This window comes from Hyperoodon ampullatus (genome assembly GCF_949752795.1).
Source record: "Hyperoodon ampullatus genome assembly, chromosome: 6".
Taxonomy (NCBI): Eukaryota; Metazoa; Chordata; class Mammalia; order Artiodactyla; family Ziphiidae; genus Hyperoodon; species Hyperoodon ampullatus.
This window is the reverse complement of record NC_136919.1, coordinates 894,383-914,435: the sequence shown is the minus strand read 5'-3', so window position 1 is coordinate 914,435 and position 20,053 is coordinate 894,383. Positions and strand designations below refer to the sequence as shown.

The window sequence follows — 20,053 nt, the reverse complement described above, 5'->3', positions numbered from 1 at the left end:
GCCGCCTAGAATACAGCTGGCTGACACGGATCGCTGCGGCTGGGCCTGGCAGACCCTCTTGGGGACGGGACGGCACGCTGGGCCCAGGAGACACCCGGAGTTGGCACGGCTATTGGGGCCCGAGTGAAGTTTACTCTGAGTGGGGCCTGGAGCCAGGAGGAGGTGGCAGTTGCTGCAAGGTCAGTGCCAGGCCGTGCCCCAGCCCCGGAGGGCCACACTGACCTTCACAGCCCAAGCCTCCCCCGTCGCCGCCCTGGGGTCCCCACCCACCCATCCCGACCCCTGCCCTGGAGGCACCGCCCCTGAACTGTGCCCTGGGTCCCCCACTCATGGCCCTGCTGACCTCAACTCTGGGCTCACCAGTCTGCCTTTGGCCTCCCTGGGCCCTGAGCGCCTGGACCCGCTGCGCCAAGTGCTGGTAGATGATGGGTCGGACGGCGGGGCCCTTGGGAGCCCCCAGGGTGCCAGGACTCCAGACAGTGAGCCCCTGCTGAGGGCCGCAGCCATGGCACGCCCCTGGGCCAGGCCCACAGAGGACGAGGAGGACGAGGAGGAGGAGTGCCCCATTTGCACTGAGCCCTACGGGCCCGGGGAGCACCGCCTCGCCCTGCTGAACTGCGGCCACGGCCTGTGTGCTGGCTGCCTGAACCGGCTGCTGGGCGCAGCCCCCAGTGCTGACCTGGGCCGGGTGTGCTGCCCGCTGTGTCGCCAGAAAACACCCATGCTTGAGTGGGCGATCTGCCGGCTGCAGGAGGAGCTGCTACAGGCCGATGGGCCCCAGCGCCCTGCGCCCGCTGCCCTCCGCATGCCCCCCCGCCGGGGCCCCGGGCCCTGGGCCTCCCTAGAGCACCGCTACCAGCTGCGCTTCCTGCCGGGGCCTGTGGGCAGCCGAGGCTGCCTGCCCTTCCTGCCCTGCCCACCCTGCCTGGGCACCTGGCTCTGGGCCCTACGGGAACGGGGCCCCTGCGCCCGCCGCCTGGCGCTGCTGGGCCTGCTGGCCCTCGAGCTGCTGGGCCTGCTGCTCATCTTCGCTCCGCTTGCGCTGCTGGGGCTGCTCTTCGTGCTGCTGGACAGCTCCCGCCACTAAGCAGAGCCCGACACGTCCGCCACCAGCACGGCCTGGGCCTGGGACAGCCACGGCCGCCAGCGGACAGGAGGCCCAGACTGGCCCGAGCCTTGGTGCCATGGGGACTTGGGAGCACTTTGCCCTGAGGCCCGATGACCAGGCTGAAGGACCCAAGGGTGACCGGGGCACTAGCCTTCAACCAAGACCCAGCACCTGGGCAGGGCCACCCAGGAGCCTGTGTTCAGCATCTGACCCAGCCAGAGACTCCAGACTGCCCTGCTGCCCGGACATGAGCCACTGGTGCCCAGGACAGGACTGGAGGAGGTCTGTGACCAGGGCCCCAAGTGCCCCTCGACGGACAGGCCCCACACTGCTGCTGGGCTCTCTGCCCTCCCGCCTGGCCTGCTTGCAGGAGCAGGACGGACGGATGCAATGGACATGAAAGTGAACAGGGCCTGGCAGGGAGTCGAGTCCTTGGAGTGGGCGGAGCCCTGGGCCGGGGCTGCAGGCCCCCCACCTGCCCACGTTCCAGATAAGGCCCAGCGTGTGTTCCTTGAAGGTCAGCGTAGCCGAGGGGAGGGCCCCTGCCGCACAGGCCCAGCCCACAAAGGGCCTGCTCACCTGGCCAGTCAGGATCCGAGTGGCGGCCCTGAGCAGCCGGAGGGTCAGCACATGCCCCTCAGCTTCAAGGGACGCGGGCCCAGCCAGGCCCTGGAGACACAGAGCACCAAGCTGGGCCCCAGTTCTGCCCCCGCCTCCTCTGTGACCTCCCTTCGTGGAGCTGGGGACTTTATCTGAAGGACAGGCGCCGTCACAGCACCACCTCCTGGGCTTGTTGGTGACATGCTGAGCCCTGTGCCCAGCGCGCAAGATGGCTCTCGGTAATAAACGGTAGCTGCTACTGATACTGTTGTTGCTTCATCGCTGTCATCTTTACCCTGCCTTCACCAACCAGGCAACAAAGTTCCTTCTCCACATCCAGGTCGTCCCGGTGCCAGACAGGAGGCCCTTCTCTGGTCCTCATACCTGATTGTGACTGCGGCCAACCTTTGTCCCAACCCCAGCCCAGGCTGGCCCCAAGGCTATTCTCACACAACCTCAGAGGGTCAGGTAGGCACCAGGGGCCAGCTGGACTGACTTGTCCCCCCGTTGGCTGCACTCACATCCAGTGGCCAGTGCAGAGGAAGCGTCCTCCCTTTGCCCAGCTGGGCCTGCTTTGCACACCTGCCCCCACAGTCCTGCCTGGCACATACAGGAGGCTGGCTCTGCACAGAGGTGTGGGGCGTTCACACACGTGCACACACGCACGCACGCACACACACACACACACACACACACACTGTCAGGCCCAGCCCTCCTGAGCAGTGTGCCTGGACCAGACTGGCCCCCAGCGAGCAGACCAGGTTGACCCCAAACAGCACTGGGCCTCCCTCTGGCTGCTCCAGCCTGGACCGTCGGGGCTGCAGCCCTGGGTGCCCACCCTGGCCCAGGCCTGTGCGCAGGCCTAGGCTTCAGTCCAGGGAACGAGGTGCAGACTTTGGCAGAGTTTTAATGGCAAGGTTGGCTGCAACGACAGTGCCACGCGGGTGGGAGCCAGAAGCTGTGGTGGGCAAGGGGTCAGTGGGCAACAGGGCAGGGCCAGACCCCGGAAGAAGCAGCGAGCGAGGACCGGTGGGCGGTGGCAGGCGGGTGGACGCTACATGATGGAGCAGGCGGACAGCGGGTTCCGCACGTGGCAGGTGCACGCGGCCCCGCAGTACTGCCGGAAGGTCTGGTAGCAGCTGCCCTCAGGCTCGCCCCCCCACTGGCCACCGGACGGAGCGGTCAGTGCCTCGGGTGGCAGGCGGCTCAAGATGGACGTGTTGACGGCCAGCGCAGCCAGGCCGTAGTCAGTGAAGAGCACAGTCTCGCGGCGGCAGGTGGGACAGGAGATGAACTTGTACTTGGGGCAAGACTCGTAGAGAATCTGCAAGCACTGCTCACACACAGAGTGCAGGCAGGACAGCACGCGGGGCCGCCGCTGAGTGACGTTGTACGTGTGCCCGCAGGTGGGGCACTCCAGAGGCTCTCCTGCGGCCGCTGCCGCTGCCGTGGAGGCCCCTGAGGCCGCAGGGCCAGGCCGAATCACGTACTGATTCACGATGACCTCGTCCGCCGGCGCCACTCGGGGGAAGCCCAGCTCCGCGCTGCCCTTGCGGGGCCGACGTGGCAGCGGCGGGGTGCAGGGAGCCCCTTCCAATGCAGGCATGTCCCCCCCACAGGCCTGGTTGACGATGATCTCTGTGTCTGAGGGCCAGGCTCTCTTGGGTGCCAGAGCGGGGGTGGGCCGGGGTGCAGGTGGGAAGCAGGGGGCGGCCGCCTGCAGCTCGGGGAACTTCTCAGGGTGGACCATCTTCATGGCCTCCATCTTGAGGATGACATGGGGGCCCTTCAGGCAGGACATGAGGAAGCCCGGCCAGCCACTGCCCGCCTCGGGCCCAGGGTCAGCCGGCATCCGGCTGTCTCCAGTCAGACTGGGTGTTCGGGTGGGTGGGGGAGTTGGGTGAGGCCGGGGGGGAGGAGACGGGGCAGCATCCTGGTCCCGCCAGGCCTGGTGGGGACCCTGGACGCCCTGTGGACTCCTGGGGGAGGCTGGCAAGAGCTTGGGGGGAAGGGCCCCCCCCAGTGGCCACAGTGGCTTCTCAGGTCCAGTCCGAGGAGGAGGAGGAAGGAGCGGGGGAGGAGGAGAGGAACAGGGGCAGGGGGGTGTGGGAGACTGCCCTGGGCTGGAGGTCGGGCCCAGGGGCTCACCCAGGGTCTCTGGCTGCTGAGGCTGGCGAGGGGGCGTTGGGGGGTGTCCCCCTGCAGCCGAGATCAGCCGTCCCGGGACCGGGACATCCAGACAGGCAGGGGCTAGGTGGGCCCCATGGCTCCAGGACAGGGCGCCCAGGGAAGGCAGCTAGCCTGAGCCCTGGCTGCGGAAGGACCCGGGCTGCAAGCTCGGCGGCAGCGGCGGCGGCGGCGGCGGCGGCGGCGGCGGCGGCGGGAGCAGAGGAGAGGCCTTCACCGGGCCCGAGCTGCAGGTGAGAGACAGCGTGAGGGCAGCGCCCGGGCCCACCCCCACCCTCACCCTCACCCTCACTCTCACTCTGCACAAAAGACAGGACGCCCGACCTCTGACCCTTACCCTCGCCAGACTCGGAACCCAGCCCCCTCCCCAGTTCCCGTTCCCGAGGCCCGACCTCTGCCTAGGAGTGGAGGCCGGCGAGCGGCGACCCCGCGCTGTCCCGCCCCGCCCGCACTCACCTGCCCCAGCCTGGCGTTCCCGGCCGGGCCGCGCGCCGCCGCCGCAGAGGTTGTCTCAAAGGCAGGCCTGGATGCGGCGCCCGCGCCTTGGCCCGGCGGCTCCGGCGGCTCTGGCGGCGACCTCGGGCGATGGCCGGGCCGCGGCGGCTCCCGGGGGCGTGGGGCGCGGGGCTCGGCTCGGCGCGGCGGCGGCGGCGGCGGCGGCAGGTGCGTGCCGAGCGTGGCGCGCTCTGCGGCGGAGGCGCGGGGACCGCAGTGCGCGCGGCGCCCGCCCGCGCCCGCAGCGCCACCCCCCACCCCACCCCCGTCTGGGGACCCGCGCGGGGTCCGCGGGGCGGGGCCAGTCTCTGCCGCCCCTCGATCCGCCGCGGGCCTGGCGCCCGCTCTCGGGGTCGCCCTCCTCCTCCCCACCGCGGGCCGCGTGGGGGTCAGGATCCCCGTGGCGTCCCCCCTCCTGCTTCCCCTTCCCCCGTCCCCGCCTGGCTGAGCCTGGGTCCTAGTCAAGCCCCCCGCCTCAATTCTGGAAGGGAAAGCCTGCTTTGAGCTCTCACAATGCCAGAGGGAGGAAGGGGAGGAGAGAGCCCAGGGGTGGTCCCATGAAAGCTGGTTCCCAGGACACCACCGTGGGACTGCCTTGTGTCCCCCCCAGAGTCAGGGTCTCTGCTTGTCCTTCCACTCGGCCCCCAGTGGGAATGCCTCCAGGGTTTTCTGGCTCACAGGTGCAGCAGGCTGTTTCCAGCACTGGCAGGCTCAAAGACCGCGATGTGACAGAAGAGGGTGAGCAGGGGCGGGCAAGCGACGATCAGAGGAGTGAATGGAGGGAGGAACGGGAGTTGGGAGAATGCTCCAAGGACAGGACAGTTGGACAGATGGGTGGTGTGAGGGGTAGGTGGAAGGTCAAACAGACAGCTGGACAGGCCGCCATGGGGCAGCTCAGGGAGGACACGCACCTACACGGGGTGGGGTGGCCCTTTCCGGCATCCCAGCAGGTCAGCACGTGTCCCGTTGTCACAAGAGTTGTGTGCTAACCTGACCGCACCCAGCACAGAGGCCCCATTCCTTTCTGCTTCTTCCTCAGGCCAGGCTTCCCTGCCCCCCCGGGATACGCCCTCTGCTTGTGAGGCACTCTCAGGTGAGAGAGAGGAGAGAGGACATGCTGACAAATACAGGGCAAAGGACCAGGGCTGCGTGGGCCTCCAGAGAACCTTTCCCTAACCTGCCAGGGCCACCACATGGCATGCTGGCACTTCTTTGATCAGCACTGGGCCATGCACCTAACCCTGGACAGTCCCAGCCCCTTCTGGCCACAGCTCCTCCGCTCTGTACAGGCCAGACTGCACCTGGCTCTAGACCTAGCCCCAAGTCCTGCAGGCAGAAGACCCCGGAAATGTCGGCGTTCCTGATAAAGGGCCCCACGCGGGCAAAACAGGCTGGAGAGGCATCCCTGGCCCATAGGCCTTGACTTTGCCGCTCTTTGTCATCTCAGGCTAGTTCCTGCGCCTCAGTGTCCTCCACCATTCAGCGACAGCATGTGTGCTAGTGAGCAGGTGCCCCGTGGGAGGGGCAGCGGGGTGCTTATGGGGCCCTGGCGCGAAGGCAGGGTAACTGCGGCAGACCCGGCCAGGGGAGGACTGGGGGTCCAGCCTAGGCAAGGGCTTTGCTCATCTCCCCGCCAACTACCGAGGCGCGCACCCAAGGTGGTACCGGCCACTAGGCCCCACCCCTTACCCGAGGCCCCGCCCCTAGAGATGAAGTCCATCCAGTGCAAGACTCCCGCCCAGAGCCCGCCCAAACCCACGCCTCCCGAGCCGGGCGTCTCAGAGCTGGTGCAGCCCAAGCCCGGTCCTGGACAGATGAGGCCAGCTGACCCCGAACCGGGTGTTTAGGAAAACCCTTGAGCGCAGAGGCTTCTGGGGAATATAGTTCCCACCGGGCGCACCTCCACGCCCCGCCCTGTCAGTCCTGTTTTGCGCATGCGCCAGCCTCCTCTCAGCAAGGGACAGAATCTGTAGGGGCTGTGGGCGGGGCTTCTGGCGCCTGCGCACTGGACCTCTGTTGTCCGCCTCGCAATTTCCCGGCCTTTGGGCCTAATTGCCCCTACGTCTGGTGCCGCATCGGTACTACTCATGTCCGGACCGGCCTGACCGGCCCCATGCAGGCCACTCTGGTCAGCTGGCCTCTGGGCCGCGTCTGATTTGACCCCGCCCTTCCTGGGGGTTCCCCCCGAGCGCCAAGGACTAGGGGTGCGTGTCCAGGCCGCACCCTACTGTCCCGGTTGCCCCAGGCGGAGCTCGCCGTGCCAGGCCCAAACCCAAGACCCGAGTGCTCACATCCACCCACCCCCCACATACAGCGACCCTGTGTGGCAGGTGCTATGTGACACCTCACAGATGGAGGGGATGCAAGGGCCAAGGATAGGGACGCTGAGGGATCAGGGGCTTGTGGCCCACGAGGCCACCAACCAGAGGGAAACTAGTTTCAGAAATGAGCTAGAAACGTCACTTGTGTATGAAGCCCATGTCGCCAATCGTAAGAAAAGTAAGTTTTATCGGCAAAGGTGTGTAAACCAAGCATTTCTTATCAGTTAAAAAAAAACAGCAAACCTACAAGCCGTGTGTTCGCAAACATCTTGGTCTCTGCCTGCGGGGTAGAGGCTTGGGTCACAGTGAGGACCTCTGCCCTCTGCTTCAAAGCAGAGGCTCTGAGACGTGCGAGTAATGGCTGGGCCCCCAGACCACCTGCAGGCCTGACCCCAGACTCGCCTCCTGTCCTGCGTTCTGGTGAGCTGCAGGTCGCTGGAGGGCCAGAACATGCCCCAGATGCGTTGAGGCTGAATCACCCAGGCTGGCAATGTCCCTGGGAGGCCAGGCCACAGCCAACGCCCATCCAAAAAAGGAAGGGTGGGTGGCCGCTGTGCTCCAGGAGCTGGGGCCTCCTGGGATCTTGGGAACCCCATCTTTGAGCCGCGCCCACAGCCCCGCCCCTCCCCAGGAGGGAAAAGGCAGCTGCCAGTCGCTCAGCTCACAGGCACTGGGACCTGGCCCAGAGAACAAGAAGACACCTTGCTGCTGTCACCACTTCAGGTGGGTCCGTCCTGGGCTGAGGGGCTTCCGCACCCCCTGTAGGACCAGCTTAGCTGCATATCCCAGCCCCCCACCCCACTCCCAGCTCCATCACAGGGCACTGTCTCTCAGGGAGGGTGGGGGACACCTGGGGGCAGCTAGGAGACACTGGCCCTCACTCTCCCTACACTCTGCTACCTTGCACACGCACTGACACATAGGCCTCACACACACACTCAGGCGCTTCCACAGCCTGGCTTTTCTTGGGTTCCCCTCCACTGAGCTGATTTTGTCTCCTCTGCCCACCCCTGCCAGGCCAAGCCGTGGACCCCCTTGAGATGTTTGTCAAGGACCCATATGCCCATGTCAGCATCCCGAGGGCTCACCTGCGGCCCGAGCTGGGGCAGCAGCTGGAGGCGGCTCCATCCTCCTCGGAGTCGCAGCCTCTGCCCGTGGGGTCTTGCACCCTGGAGCCTACCGAGGAGGCCCCAGGGCCCAAGGGTGCCAAGGGGGCTGCCTCCAACCAGGGCCAGCAGGCCTGGCAGCAGCCCTGCACCCCCGATGGCAGTGGGCAGCACCAGGCAGGACTGACCTACACTGGCCTGCCGCCGACGGGGCGTGGCGACATTGCCCATCACTGCTGCTGCTGTCCCTGCTGCTCCTGCTGCCACTGCCCCCGCTTCTGCCGCTGCCACAGCTGCTGCTGTGTCATTTCCTAGCCTGGCCCCTGGGCCGCAGGGCCTGCTGTGGGGCGCCCCCACATGGCAAGCCCGGGCCTCTGCTCAGGTGGCCACAGCAGTGCCTGGACAGTTGGAACAGCCACTGACCTGCTGTCATGGGTGTTGGCCGCTCCCCACCCTGGACAGCGGCACCTACCCACCGAGAAGGCTGACAGCTCAGCCCCCGCCCCTGAAACAGAGCCCTGGGCGCTGGCCATGGTGGCAGCCCCGGGGACACCCTTGACCACCTCTTCAAGGCCCAGGGCCAGGCAATAAAGCAGAGCGAGCTTCGTCCCGGCCACTCTTCTCCTTTGCTGCTATCCGCTTCGGGAGGGTCCCAGGCTAGACGTCACCACAGGCTGCCAGCCTCTATGGGACATTCAGGGGTGGGGCAGCCTCATGACAACCTAACCTACACTGCACTCTCAGGTTGGCCCAGAGGCTGGACAGGAAGGCCGGTCGGGCCTGGGTTTGAGCTGCCCTGCATTCCCTGGGGCTGAGGGTGAGCCTGGGAGACAGGAGAGTCTGCAGGTCAGACAGCAGGACCATGCTGTGCCTGGAACCAGCAGTAGAGCCTGAGAGAAGCCTCCAGGAGGAGAACCGTGTTGGCAGCACAGTGGTGGGTGGGACCAGTGTGGGCAGGTTTCCAGGAGTGGGAGCCCAGGTGGCCAGCACCAAGCCCTGCCCACCCGTGAGTCACTGCCCTGCCTCGGCCGGGGTGTTTTTCTGGTTTCCCACAGAACACCCAATTCCTGAACATCTGCTGTGTGCTGCTCCCCGCTGTCCTGCCTCCGGGGCCTGGGCTTCATAGAGGTGGGCAGAAAAGGCACTGGGCCAGACCCGTCTCCCACCTGTCCGAGCAGCACAGCGCACCTGCGTCGGGGGCACGTGGGGAGCTGAGCCATTTGGCACGGGGATGAGGCCGGGATGCCGGTGTAAAGACTGAGCAGCGAGGCCAGTACCAGGCACACTGATGTTTCCGGGACCGGGCAGAGAGAGCCAGAGAAGGAGGCCAAGCTGGCCCCGCAGGATGGACGGGTCCTGGTGCCAGCCCTCCCCCGACCCCTGGTGACTGGCCACACAGCAGGACTGGTCCCTGGGCGTGGGCAGGCGTGTCACTGGCCTGACTCCACAGGGCTCAGGCTCCCGGCCCTGCCCCATGACTGGCCCGCACAGGAAGATGAACCCACCCGGGCCAGCCACCAAAAACCCGTCTGACCAGCCCAGGAGGCGGGGGCCTGCCAGGACGGCAGGAGTAAGGAGGGGACCCTCTGGGCCTGGCTTCCTCTAGCGGGACGGAGAGGGTTCTGGGGTCCTGACCTCAACCCCACCCTTCCCAACACACCCCATTCTGCTATGTCACTGGGCTGGCCCCAGGGCTTTGACCAGGCAGAGGCCAGGGGGAGGTGGCCTCTGAGGAGGGCATCCGGAGCTGCCCACGGTGCCCTGCACCTCAGAGAGTTCCTGAGTGGTCTCTGTATGAGTGGGGATCTCCACTCCTGTGCTTGAGGGCCTCCTTGGAGCCTTATGGGGCTGGCTTGTGATGGGAACATGACAGGCCCAGCCCAGACAGGGACAAAGGCAATGGGACAAATCAACATGGACACACACACTGTGCTTGAGCCACAGAGCAGAAGGACCCCTCAGAGCTCTGAGCTGGTGGGGGTCCTGGCAGGCTTCCTGGAGGAGGTGACGCTTGAACTAAGAGCTGAAGAACAGGCATCACCCAGGTCAAACCAAAAAGCCTTCCCATCATGAGGTGGGGGTGGAGTATGAGTGCAGGTGGGGTGGGCGCAGGTCTGGGTGGACGAAGCGGGAAGATGGGCAAAGCTGAGTGGCAAAGCCAGGCCTGGGTGAGGGGTTAGTGGAGCCGGGTCTGCGCATGAAGGGGGCGGGGCAGGGCAGGCAGAGTGGGGGGGCCCTTATCTCCTGATGAGTTGGTGGTGCTGGTGGATCCAGTTGCAAGCTCTTTGTGGCTGAAAGGGGAGCCCACGCCTGCCCACAGCCACCACCTGCCTCCCTGCTGACTGGTCCGTGGTAGGCCAGTAACGCGAGCCCCAAGGAGGGAGCCGCAGGGCGCCCTGGGTCCCCCCTATGCCCAGCCACCCTCTGGCTGGACATAGCCACCCAGCAGAACGGATGCAGGTAAGAGAGGCCTGGGGCTCAGGCAGGCTGGGGTGGGTTCCGGCCTGGGATGGCACACGAGGGCCACAGAGAGAGACCAGACAGCAGGGTAGGATGCTGCCCAGCAGCAGTCACAGGGACCCAGGCTGTGCCCAGAGCCTGGTGTCCACCAGGCCCACTGGCCACCACCCACCCTCCCAGGTCTGCAGAGGCCTGGGCTCCTGGGCTCCTGTCCTCCGGGGGGGGCTTCTGGTGCTGAGGCCCCAACCATGCAGGACAAGCATGGGCAGCCTGGGATGGGTAGGCTGCAGCCTCCCTGCATGCCTCCCCCAGGATGCTGCCGCCAGAGGGTCCCCGGGCCTCCGAAGAGGGCACAGCCACTGGGCCCCAGCGAGGCGACTGCGTCATCTGCTACTCGGCCTATGACCTCACTGGACACCTACCCCGCCGCCTCTACTGCGGCCACACCTTCTGCCAGGCGTGCGTGCGGCGGCTGGACACGCCAGCCCACGAGCAGCGCTGGATCCCCTGCCCGCAGTGCCGCCAGAGCACACCCACACCCCGCGGAGGGGTGGCCATGCTGGACCTCGACCTGGCTGCCTTCCTGGCCGTCAGGGCCGAACGGGAGCCGCCTCGCACAGAACCCCAGCCCCCCACGCCCCTCAAAGGCAGCACCGCCGTCACTCAGCAGCCGGCCAGGCTTTGCCCCGCCTTGGGCCCCCAGCCCCACTTCCCCCAGCCCAGATGCTGCTGCTGGGGCTGCAGCAGCCTCTGCTGGGACCCCCCGGGCAGCCCCGAGGCCTGAGCTCCGGCCGGTCTGCAGCACGCCTGCCCAGAACCTCTGGCACGCCTGCCCAGAACAGCCTGGCGGCAGAGTGTCCCAGGTGCCACTCCGCGTGTTCACCCCAGGGCCACAACCTAAGGTCGGGAGCTGTGCCCACAGTACCGTAAGCCCCTGCAGGAGCTGGAATCCCAGCCAGGATTCCCAGGCCCCGCGCTGGTCTGTGTGCAGGGGAGGGGTGCTGCTGTCAGAGTCGCCTGCAAGCCCAGCCCGGGTCCAGACCCGGCTCAGAGGGTGGCTCCTGAACGGGTCTGGGGACCAGACCCCGGGGACTGGGCTGCAGGCCGGAGCGGCAGGGCCCGGCAGAGGCTGTTCCCGGTCCTGCTGGAGCAGGTCTCCCCTCCTCTACAGAACGGCCCAGAGGCGTGAGCCCGGAGGGAGGGAGGGCCTCTCCCTTCACCCCTGGCCTGTGAGGCAGCCCTGCGATGTTGGTCTGCTCACTGAGCTCCCGCTGTGTTGGGAGCTGTTTGGGGAGGGTCCCCCGCAGGCACAGTCACTGCTGCCACAGGTGTCCAAGGAGGTCCAGGCCCGGGGTGGGGGGACCTGCCTGAGGGGCTGCTCAGGACAGCCGCTCCCATGCCAGGCCCTCAGCTTCCTTCTGCCTCCCAAGGGCCACCAGACAGACCCTTGGGAGGGACGAGAGCAGGTGCTGGAGACAGTGGACGCAGACCCCACCAACTGGGCTGCAGCATCCCCACCCCCGCACAGGAAGGAGCCCCTGGGAGGGCCCACGGGGCCCACGCCGGGCAGCGGGCGGCAGGGACAGACAAGAGAATGTGCTGAGAGGACACTCAGGAACCTCCTCCCTCCCGGGGACAAAGTCCCCCTGCACCAGCGACCGGTGGGCAGCAAGCAGGGGGCCAGGAAGACCAGGCCTGACGGGGAGGGGCCGGCCCCAGCCGGGCAGCTCTTCTTCCCCACATCCCAGGAGCAGGAAGGGGACTGACCCCAATAAGAGGCACTCCACGAGCAAGGGGGCCGGTCAGGGCTCAGCTGGAGAGAGAACAGGATGGGCCGAGTCTCCTGGTCCAGGTGAGCTTGGGCAGTGGGCTGGGCGGCAATGTGGCTTGGGGGAGGGGCCTTGCCCACCCTCCCCCTTGCAGATGAAGGCATGACACCCGTGACCGTGACCATTGCTGGCCACCACTGGGGCTGAGCCCGCTGGGAGCTCTGCCAGGCCCAGCCCTGCCCCAAGCCCAGACCTGAACTGGATGACCTCAGGGGCTGTTGCCCTCCCCGCCTACCTGGTGCAAAGGGCTTCCCTCTGGCCATCTGACCGGGGCAGGAAAACCACAGTGAGGTCCGTAGAGCTCAGGGCAGACTTCCCAAGGGGTCCCCAAGCTGGCCAGCCAGAGCCCCAGCATCCTGCCCTGCCTTGGGCAGGCAGCATGCAGCATCTGGCAGTGTCACTGAGACATCCAATTCATGGCAGTCCAGCACTAAGGGCCACCTGCCCAACCCTGCAACACCCCTGGGTGACAGTGGGGCCTGGACAAGGCAGGTACCGGGGCTGCAATGGTACCCCTCAGGGGCCTCGGCTCCTGGGTAAACATTAATGGGGCTCAGTACACAGCAGGTCATGTGTGCGCCCAGCGGATCTTTGACCTGCAGCTGCTCCTGGCCTGTGTCTCCTCCCCGAAGGTGCCCCTCACTACCCACACAGGTAGGAGCTTCTAGAACCAGGTGGGGACCCAGGACACTGGGGTCAGGGCTGGGTGACCTCCAGGCCCAGGGCTTAGGCGCCCCCCCCCCACTCTAGGAGCTGAGGGTGAGAGCAGCTTGGGGGCAGCGGGAGGGGGAGGGCAGCAGGCTCCCCAGCTCCCGGGCCTCGGGCACTGGGAACCGAGGTAGGGGGCTCGATGGGGGCTCCAGACCCAGCAGGCCGAGGAGGGAGCCTTGAGGTGGGGTGGGGGCGACCCAGCCCCCTGTCCTGCTCCCCATCACTGGAGGTGGGGCCCTTATCAAGCGGAGATGTTGCCGTTTGGTACCAAATGCCAGAGTCTATGCCGCGACCAGCTGCGGTGGTCTCTGTGACACCTGATAGGAGAGGTCCCCGAGTCCCCGGCTCCCGACCACTTCCGGCCACACCCCAGCACCCTAGGCCACCCACCAGGCCTTCTTCCAGCCAGGACCAGCAACGGAGCCAGGGATCCCTCAACTCTGTCCCCCCCAAACTGGACTGGGCTCACCTGACAGCCACTTGAGGTCACTGTAGCCATCTCCCTGCGGACGGAGGAAGGGGAAGGTCACCAAGGCCAACAGCAGGTGGGAAGGGAGGACAGCGGTGAGGCCTCAGGCCAGGGGACCCCACGACCTGGCGGGCAGGGGGAGGAGCTGCGTCTGAACTGCCCTTCCCCCCAGCAGATCGAGACTTGGGCCTGGGCCTGTCCCTGCCCCAAATCCATGCCGAGTTCCCTCACCGGCGCCCAGGCCCCTCCTGCCACTCTGGACACAGTTGGCCTGGTGGACCAGAGGCTGGGAAATGCAGGTACCAGGAGCCCTGGGGTCCCGGAGCCTGGGCCTGCCTCCCTGCCCACCCACCTGGCCCCTGACCCATTGCTCTGGGGAAGCTGGGAGAGGGGCTCCAGCCCATCCGTCCCCAGGAGGGCCCAGGGGCCAGAACAGTTAGGGGCCCCCTCCTTCCCACTCTTGTTCCTCACCCCAAGCCCCTGTGCCGTAGTCCCCCCACCCCCTTTTGCCGCCACCTAAAGGTGTCCAGGAAACAGCTAGGTTCCTGGCCCTACCTGACCCTGACCCCTGCAGGGACCTCCGGTTCTGCCCCCATCTTGGAAGATGGGGATGTGGACCCCTGGGCCCTCCCTCAGCTGAAGGACACTGGCCAGTCCTGGAAAGGTAGGTCTGGAGATGCTGGGTAACTGGACAAACGAGGCTCCGAGCTGCCAGGGTGTGAGCGTGAGAGGGTCTTGGGGAGGGAGAGCAAGGAGGGGGTTTGCCCCAACGGGCCCCACGGAAACCCGCCATGCAGACCCCCGCCAGGGCACCCCGGTCCCTCGGCTCAATGGCCGGCCTGCCCACCTGCCCCCCTCTTCCCTCCTGCGGGCAGTGAGGCTCCCCGGAGGCCCTAAGGGGCTGTCTGCTTGGCCATTCTGCAAAGGAACAGAGGAGAGGGACCCTGGCCCCGTGCTGGAAGGGGAGCCGGGGGGGCAGGGTGGGACCGGCTGAGGACAGCCCTCTGCCCTCAGAGCTCAGCGTGGCCGGCAGGGCGCTCCAGGGGTTTGCTGGCTTCCTCAAGGCCTGTGGGCTCCTGGGCAGCCTCTACCTCTTCATCTGCTCCCTGGACATCCTCAGCTCTGCCTTCCAGCTGCTGGGCAGTGAGTGACCGGCTAGGTGGCTGGGGGTGGGGCAGGCAGCCAACCCTCCCCAGCCTCAGGGCACCTGTCCCCCGGGCGTAGGCAAAGTAGCTGGAGACATCTTCAAGGACAACGCGGTGCTGTCCAACCCTGTGGCTGGACTGGTCATCGGCGTGCTGGTCACGGTCCTCATGCAGAGCTCCAGCACGTCCTCCTCCATCGTGGTCAGCATGGTGGCCTCCAAGCGTGAGTGCCCCCTCCCCCCCGGGGATGGTGGTGGCGGGGTGAGGGGCAAGAGGCTGATGCAGCGCCCCTACAGTGCTGACCGTCCGGGCATCTGTGCCCGTCATCATGGGCGTCAACGTGGGCACATCCATCACCAGCACCCTGGTCTCGATGGCGCAGTCGGGGGACCGGGACGAGTTTCGGAGGTGAGTGAGGTGCGGGGGAGGGCAGGGGCTGCGGCTGAGGCTTCCGACCACCCAACTCCGTGTGGCCTCAGGGCCTTTGGCGGCTCAGCGGTGCACGGTGTCTTCAACTGGCTCACGGCGCTGATCCTGCTGCCGCTGGAGAGTGCTGTGGCCCCCCTGGAGAGGCTCAGCGCACTGGCCCTGGGTGCTGCCAACCTGCAGCCCGGGGGGCACGCGCCTGACATCCTCAAGGTGCTGACACGGCCGCTCACACGCCTCATCGTGCAGGTGAGGCCAGCGGCTGCTTCTGGCAGGACCCACATGCCGGGCGTGGCAGGGGGTGGGTTTCTTGGGGAGGTGGCGACAGCCGAGGTAGATCTGGGCAGGGCGTCGTCGGTTGGGGGAAGAGAGAGCACAGTGGGCCGGGCTGCGGTCCTCTGAGCCCCCGGGGAGTCCAACACCAGACCCAGACCCCTCTGTCCCCCAGCTGGACGCTGATGTCATTACGGGCAGCGGCACGGGCAACGCTACCAACAGTAGCCTCATTAAGCGATGGTGTGGCACCGAGGGGCAGACGGTGAGGTGCCTCGGACCCCTGACCTCCGACCCACTGAATGAGCCGGTCCTGGCTACTCGGAGCCTGTCCCGAGCCCAACCCGCCCTGCCTCCCCAGACTGCAGGGAACAGCAGCAACTGTGCAGCGGCCGCCGGGGGCCCCTGCCCTGAGAGGAACAGCTCTGCCGCCGAGGAGCAGCTGCCCTGTGAGGCCCGCGTCCGCCCCGGCCCCCGCCCAGCCCGCACGCTGGCTGCAGCTCACCCACCCCTGCCCTGCCACCAGGCCGCCACCTGTTCGAGGGCACAGCGCTCGCGGACCCGGCCGTGGGCTGCATCCTGCTGGCCGCCTCCCTGCTCGTGCTCTGCACATGCCTCGTCCTCATGGTCAAGCTGCTCAACTCCACCCTGCGGGGCCGCGTCGCCCAGGCCGTGAGGACCGTCATCAACGCCGGTGGGCCTTGAGGAGGCGGTGAGGGTGGGGGCGAGGAGGCCCGGCTGGCGGTGACCGGCTCCCCCTCCCCAGACTTCCCCTTCCCATTCGGCTGGCTCGGCGGCTACCTGGCCATCCTCGTGGGGGCCGGCCTGACCTTCGCGCTCCAGAGCAGCAGCGTCTTCACGGCAGCCATCGTGCCACTCATGGGTGAGCACAACGGGTGGCACCTGACCGAGGGGGCAGGGGGTTCAGGGCCCGTGATGACCCCTGGCTCCCCCAGGGGTCCGGGTGATCAGCCTGGAGCGGGCGTACCCCCTCTTCCTGGGCTCCAACATTGGCACCACCACCACGGCCCTGCTGGCTGCCCTGGCCAGCCCTTCGGATATGCTGATCAGCGCCGTCCAGGTACCACACTCCCGCACCCCTCCCCTGCCCCCAAGCCCCTCCCACTCCCAACACAGGCCTGGGGCTTGCGCTCAGGCTCAGTCCCCTCCTGCCCAGCCCTGTGGGCTGGAGGCGGGAGGCCTGCCCTGGGGCCTCAGGCTCGAGCTCTCCTGGGCCCCACCTCTGGCTGCCTGCTCAAACCTGTAGCGTCCTCATCTCCTGGGACCCCAGGGGCCCTGTGGGCATTTCTCAGGATCCCAGGCCTTCTCCTCTTCCCCTGCAACCTTATCATTTCTAGGATCCTGTAGTCCCAGGGTGCCTTCTCCTCCTTTCCAGCTGGCAGCTCCCCCCAACCTCTCCTGAGGGACCACTGCATACTGCTGGCTGTGTCCCTTTGAGGCCTCCCAGCCCTCGGGGGCCTCAAGCCCCTCTATGCCAACACCTCTAGGATGTCCCCCACCCCCAGGCACCTAAACCCCACAGGCCCCTACGTGGACGACTCACCGTCTTCCTCCGTGCACCCCTGCCCGGTCACAATTCTGCCTCCGGGACGCCTCCCCCAGCTGCGCACCCCACGCCCAGTCCCATTCAGTCCTGAGGATTCTCTCCAGATCATCCCCTGTGCTCCACTGCTTCTGTCCCAGCACCCTAACAGGTGCAGCTCCTGAAAGCCTGGATCTTGCTGGGCTGCTGCCCACAAGAAGTGATGAACCCCAGCCCTCCCGGACTTCCACCTGCTCTCTGGCCTTGGCTCTCTCTCCATTTAGAACCTCCCAGTGCAGGGCCCTGATCCACCCCCTCCAGGAAGCCCTCCGGACTGCACCCACCACACCGACTTCTCGACTTCTTCAGCAACCCCTGGAGGGAGTTGTGTTCCCTCCACGTGTGGCCCTGCAACTCCTCCTCACAGGAGCCAGGCCAGAGCCCAGGGCTGGGTGGCCAAGCCCGCTCGGGGATGACATGAGCGGGGTCACTGTGGACGACGCGTTCGCAAGCTAAGCCAGCTCAGGGGAAGGTCGAATCCACGAGGTCATCATAGATGCAGTTACCACGTGGGGATGCCGTACTAGGGTCCCAACCCTCAAAGTGCTGGAGGGCGCAGGAGGAGCGGGCCCAGCACAGCTGGCCAGAACTTGCCCTCCCAGGCCGCCGTCCCGGCTAACAAGCAGGACCCCAAACTGTCTTTGGGCTTAGTGCCCTTTCTGCCAAGAAAGGGAGGGGCAGGCGTCCTGGGGAGCCCAGGGGACCCTGTACCACAGAGCCCAGGCTCCTGAACCCTGCCTGCCCACCCTCCCTCCAGGTCGCCCTCATCCACTTCTTCTTCAACCTGGCTGGCATCCTGTTGTGGTACGTGGTGCCCGTCCTCCGGCTGCCCATCCCACTGGCCAAGCGCTTTGGGGACCTGACTGCCCGCTACCGCTGGGTGGCCATCGCCTACCTGCTGCTCAGCTTCTTGCTGCTGCCACTGGCCGCCTTCGGGCTCTCCCTGGCGGGGAGCACAGTGCTGGCTGCAGTTGGGGGGCCCCTGGTCGTGCTGGTGCTCCTCATCATCCTGGTCGCCATCCTGCAGCGGCACCGGCCAGCCTGGCTGCCCCGCCGCCTGCGCTCCTGGGCCTGGCTGCCCCTGTGGCTCCGTTCTCTGGAGCCCTGGGACCGCCTGGTGAGCCACTGCTGCCCCTGCAAGGCCGGCAGCCCCCCTCAGGCTGCGGCCAAGGAGGCCCACTGCTATGAGAACCCCGAGGTCCTGGCCTCCCAGCAGTTGTGAAGGGCGGACGCCCCCAACCCCGTTGACCTCTGGGTGCCCTGAGGGACCCTAGTGGCTGCGGACATCTGTGTCACCTGGATCACCTTCTTTGCAAATAAACAAGCCTGTACCCAGGTGTGGGTGGTCTTCTCTCCCCAACCCTGGGCTGCATGGGCAGGGCCCCACCCGCCTCCGTGGGGAGCTGGGAGTGGGGCAGCGCCGTTGCTGCCCCCCAGCGGACACCCGGGGCCCGCGTTGAGCCCTCGTGGGAGCTGGCCTTCCCCGGAGGTGCGGCTACACAGCTGATCCCCGAGGCCCAAGCTGTGACTCTGTTTCTCTCCGCGGCCACTGGGGACAGAAGGCCCTAAGTAGTGGCCAATCCGGAGCGTGGAGACTTCCCGCAGCAAGAAGCTCAGGGTCCAGGGAGGCTGGAAGTGGCCGGGGCCTTCTTTGTGGGTGCAGGAGGGAAAGGGCGACCGGCTCCCACGCACCGCGGCCGCGGCGGCCGCGCGCGGGCAGCTCCTACGCCGTCCAGCCCCCCTGTCGGCGGTCGTGCTGGAGGACGTCACGTGGTCGCGGCAGGGCCCCGAGTTCCGCAGGTGCGTCGGGGAGTGGGGAGGGGACAGGTAGGACCGGGTGGCCCTAAGGCGCCCTACTCCTCTCCGTCCCCGTTCTGCCTCTATCTCTCTTTCCGCAGAGCGCGGCGCAGCGCTGCAGAGCACGGGGCTGCGGGGAGGCGCGTGGCCGGAGCAGGGTGGGGGGCGGGGGGGAGGCCCTGCGGGGAGGGAAGTGGGCGGGCGCGGGGCTGCGGGAGGAGCGCGGGGCAGGCGAGGCAGTGCGCGGTTTCCCGGGTCCGCCGGCCTACAGTTGGCCGGCCGCCAAGGGCGCCACCCCGCCGGCCTGGGCAAAGGGGATGCTCAGTGCCCCCCACCCCAGGAAGTGGGTCCTGCCCGCGACGCCCGGCGCCGCTCGCACCTGGAGGCCCCCACCTACGCGAAACACCTCGGCCGCGAGGCGGTCGAAGGCCTCTGGGCCAGGTGCCCACCTGGGGGTGGAGCGTGCGGGAGGGGGCCGCCCCCGCCCGCCCCCTGCTCCTCCCCGCAGCGCAGCGGGTTTCCACACAGGACCGCTTTTGTCTGGCGGCCGGGTGGTAACCGGACACCCCTCCAGCCCAGGGCTGCCCACAACCCCAGCCCGACCTCACGCCTCCGCCATGAGAGGAGGGCATTGGCGGATCACGTCTCCCGGCATAAGTCGCGCACGGAGAGGGGCGCGCACGCGCAGACCTGCGGGCCGCTCGGGGTCTGGTTTGCCCCGTTAGCTGCTGCGGCCAGTCACCGCCTCCCGGTCCGTGGATGCTGCCCTGATGGGGGCACCTTCCTTCCCTGGCCGCCAGGTTTGGCTAACCAAACCCGGGGGGACAGGTGTGAATCGTCAGGAAGATGAGACCAGGGGACCCCAGGACCAATATTGTCCAGGATCATGTCCTTCACTTCTTCTCAGGTCTCTCCGCCCCCCTCCGTGTCCCCTAGTCCCTCTCAGCCCCTCCAGGTCTCCTGTCCCCCCCCAACACGCTCCTAGGTCTCCTGAGCCTGGGGCTCACCCTGGCCTCGGAAGGAGCTAGCCACACGTTCTGAGAGCCACAGGGGCCTCATGGGAACAAGACCCCTGGAGCAGGCTCATTACCCCCTTTTGGCTTCCCCCCACTTTTGTAACCTCAGGACACACTTGTGGTTCTGACATCAACCTCACTCCCATGGAAGTCCCCTGAGGAGGGACTGGGCCTGGCTGCTTCCCTGGGGACATGGAGGGGGCAGCTCCTCCTCCCCATGGTGGGAAGGCAGTGAGAGGGGAAGAAAGTACCCCATGCACCTCTCCTTCCGGGGGCGGGTGAGGCCGCCCACAAAGACTGCCTGCTGGGTCCTTTGAGGCCGTGAACGACTGTCTGCCTGCTGCTCCTGCCTGGCGGTAACGCACCCTCCCGCTGGGACCATGGCCACCGGTAAACAGAGCCGTCGTTGTGGATGCCTCCGACAGCTGCAGGCTGGGGCAGGAGGGCCAGGCGCCTAGCACTCCCACAGCCCCTGCCCACTCTGCCCTGCGTCCCGCTGGGCCACAG

General features: G+C 67.2%; 4 protein-coding genes across 4 annotated transcripts; 3 read left to right on the top strand and 1 right to left on the bottom strand.

The window, feature by feature from the left end:
* Positions 1 to 112: 112 nt before the first annotated feature.
* On the top strand, positions 113 to 1,971 carry LOC307054979 (ring finger protein-like). The gene is made up of 2 exons (XM_079706880.1): positions 113 to 179; positions 364 to 1,971. Exon 2 carries the CDS (start codon positions 506 to 508, stop codon positions 1,085 to 1,087), a length of 582 nt encoding a protein of 193 aa, XP_079563006.1. The 5' UTR covers positions 113 to 179; positions 364 to 505; the 3' UTR covers positions 1,088 to 1,971.
* Positions 1,972 to 2,660: 689 nt separating this feature from the next.
* RNF208 (ring finger protein 208) lies at positions 2,661 to 3,560 on the bottom strand (the record flags this gene model as incomplete). Its single annotated transcript, XM_079706264.1, has 1 exon — positions 2,661 to 3,560. One exon carries the CDS (start codon positions 3,558 to 3,560, stop codon positions 2,763 to 2,765), a length of 798 nt encoding a protein of 265 aa, XP_079562390.1. The 3' UTR covers positions 2,661 to 2,762.
* Positions 3,561 to 10,590: 7,030 nt separating this feature from the next.
* RNF224 (ring finger protein 224) lies at positions 10,591 to 11,061 on the top strand (the record flags this gene model as incomplete). The annotated part of the gene is made up of 1 exon (XM_079705964.1): positions 10,591 to 11,061. The coding sequence occupies one exon, from the start codon at positions 10,591 to 10,593 to the stop codon at positions 11,059 to 11,061; it is 471 nt and encodes a 156-aa protein (XP_079562090.1).
* Positions 11,062 to 13,485: 2,424 nt separating this feature from the next.
* Positions 13,486 to 18,061, top strand: SLC34A3 (solute carrier family 34 member 3). Its single transcript, XM_079705772.1, has 12 exons — positions 13,486 to 13,585; positions 13,861 to 13,950; positions 14,301 to 14,429; positions 14,511 to 14,654; positions 14,728 to 14,839; positions 14,911 to 15,106; positions 15,306 to 15,395; positions 15,492 to 15,579; positions 15,657 to 15,824; positions 15,897 to 16,013; positions 16,087 to 16,211; positions 17,491 to 18,061. The coding sequence occupies exons 1-12, from the start codon at positions 13,501 to 13,503 to the stop codon at positions 17,953 to 17,955; spliced, it is 1,809 nt and encodes a 602-aa protein (XP_079561898.1). The 5' UTR covers positions 13,486 to 13,500; the 3' UTR covers positions 17,956 to 18,061.
* Positions 18,062 to 20,053: the final 1,992 nt, after the last annotated feature.

Bases quoted from the DNA above. Each gene is read 5' to 3' on its own strand.
- LOC307054979 (XM_079706880.1), top strand. From the start codon at position 506: ATGGCACGCCCCTGGGCCAGGCCCACAGAGGACGAGGAGGACGAGGAG.
- SLC34A3 (XM_079705772.1), top strand. From the start codon at position 13,501: ATGCCGAGTTCCCTCACCGGCGCCCAGGCCCCTCCTGCCACTCTGGAC. The intron at 15,396-15,491 runs GTGAGGTGCCTC...CTGCCTCCCCAG, and splicing joins GTGGCACCGAGGGGCAGACG to ACTGCAGGGAACAGCAGCAA. The intron at 16,212-17,490 runs GTACCACACTCC...CCCTCCCTCCAG, and splicing joins TGCTGATCAGCGCCGTCCAG to GTCGCCCTCATCCACTTCTT.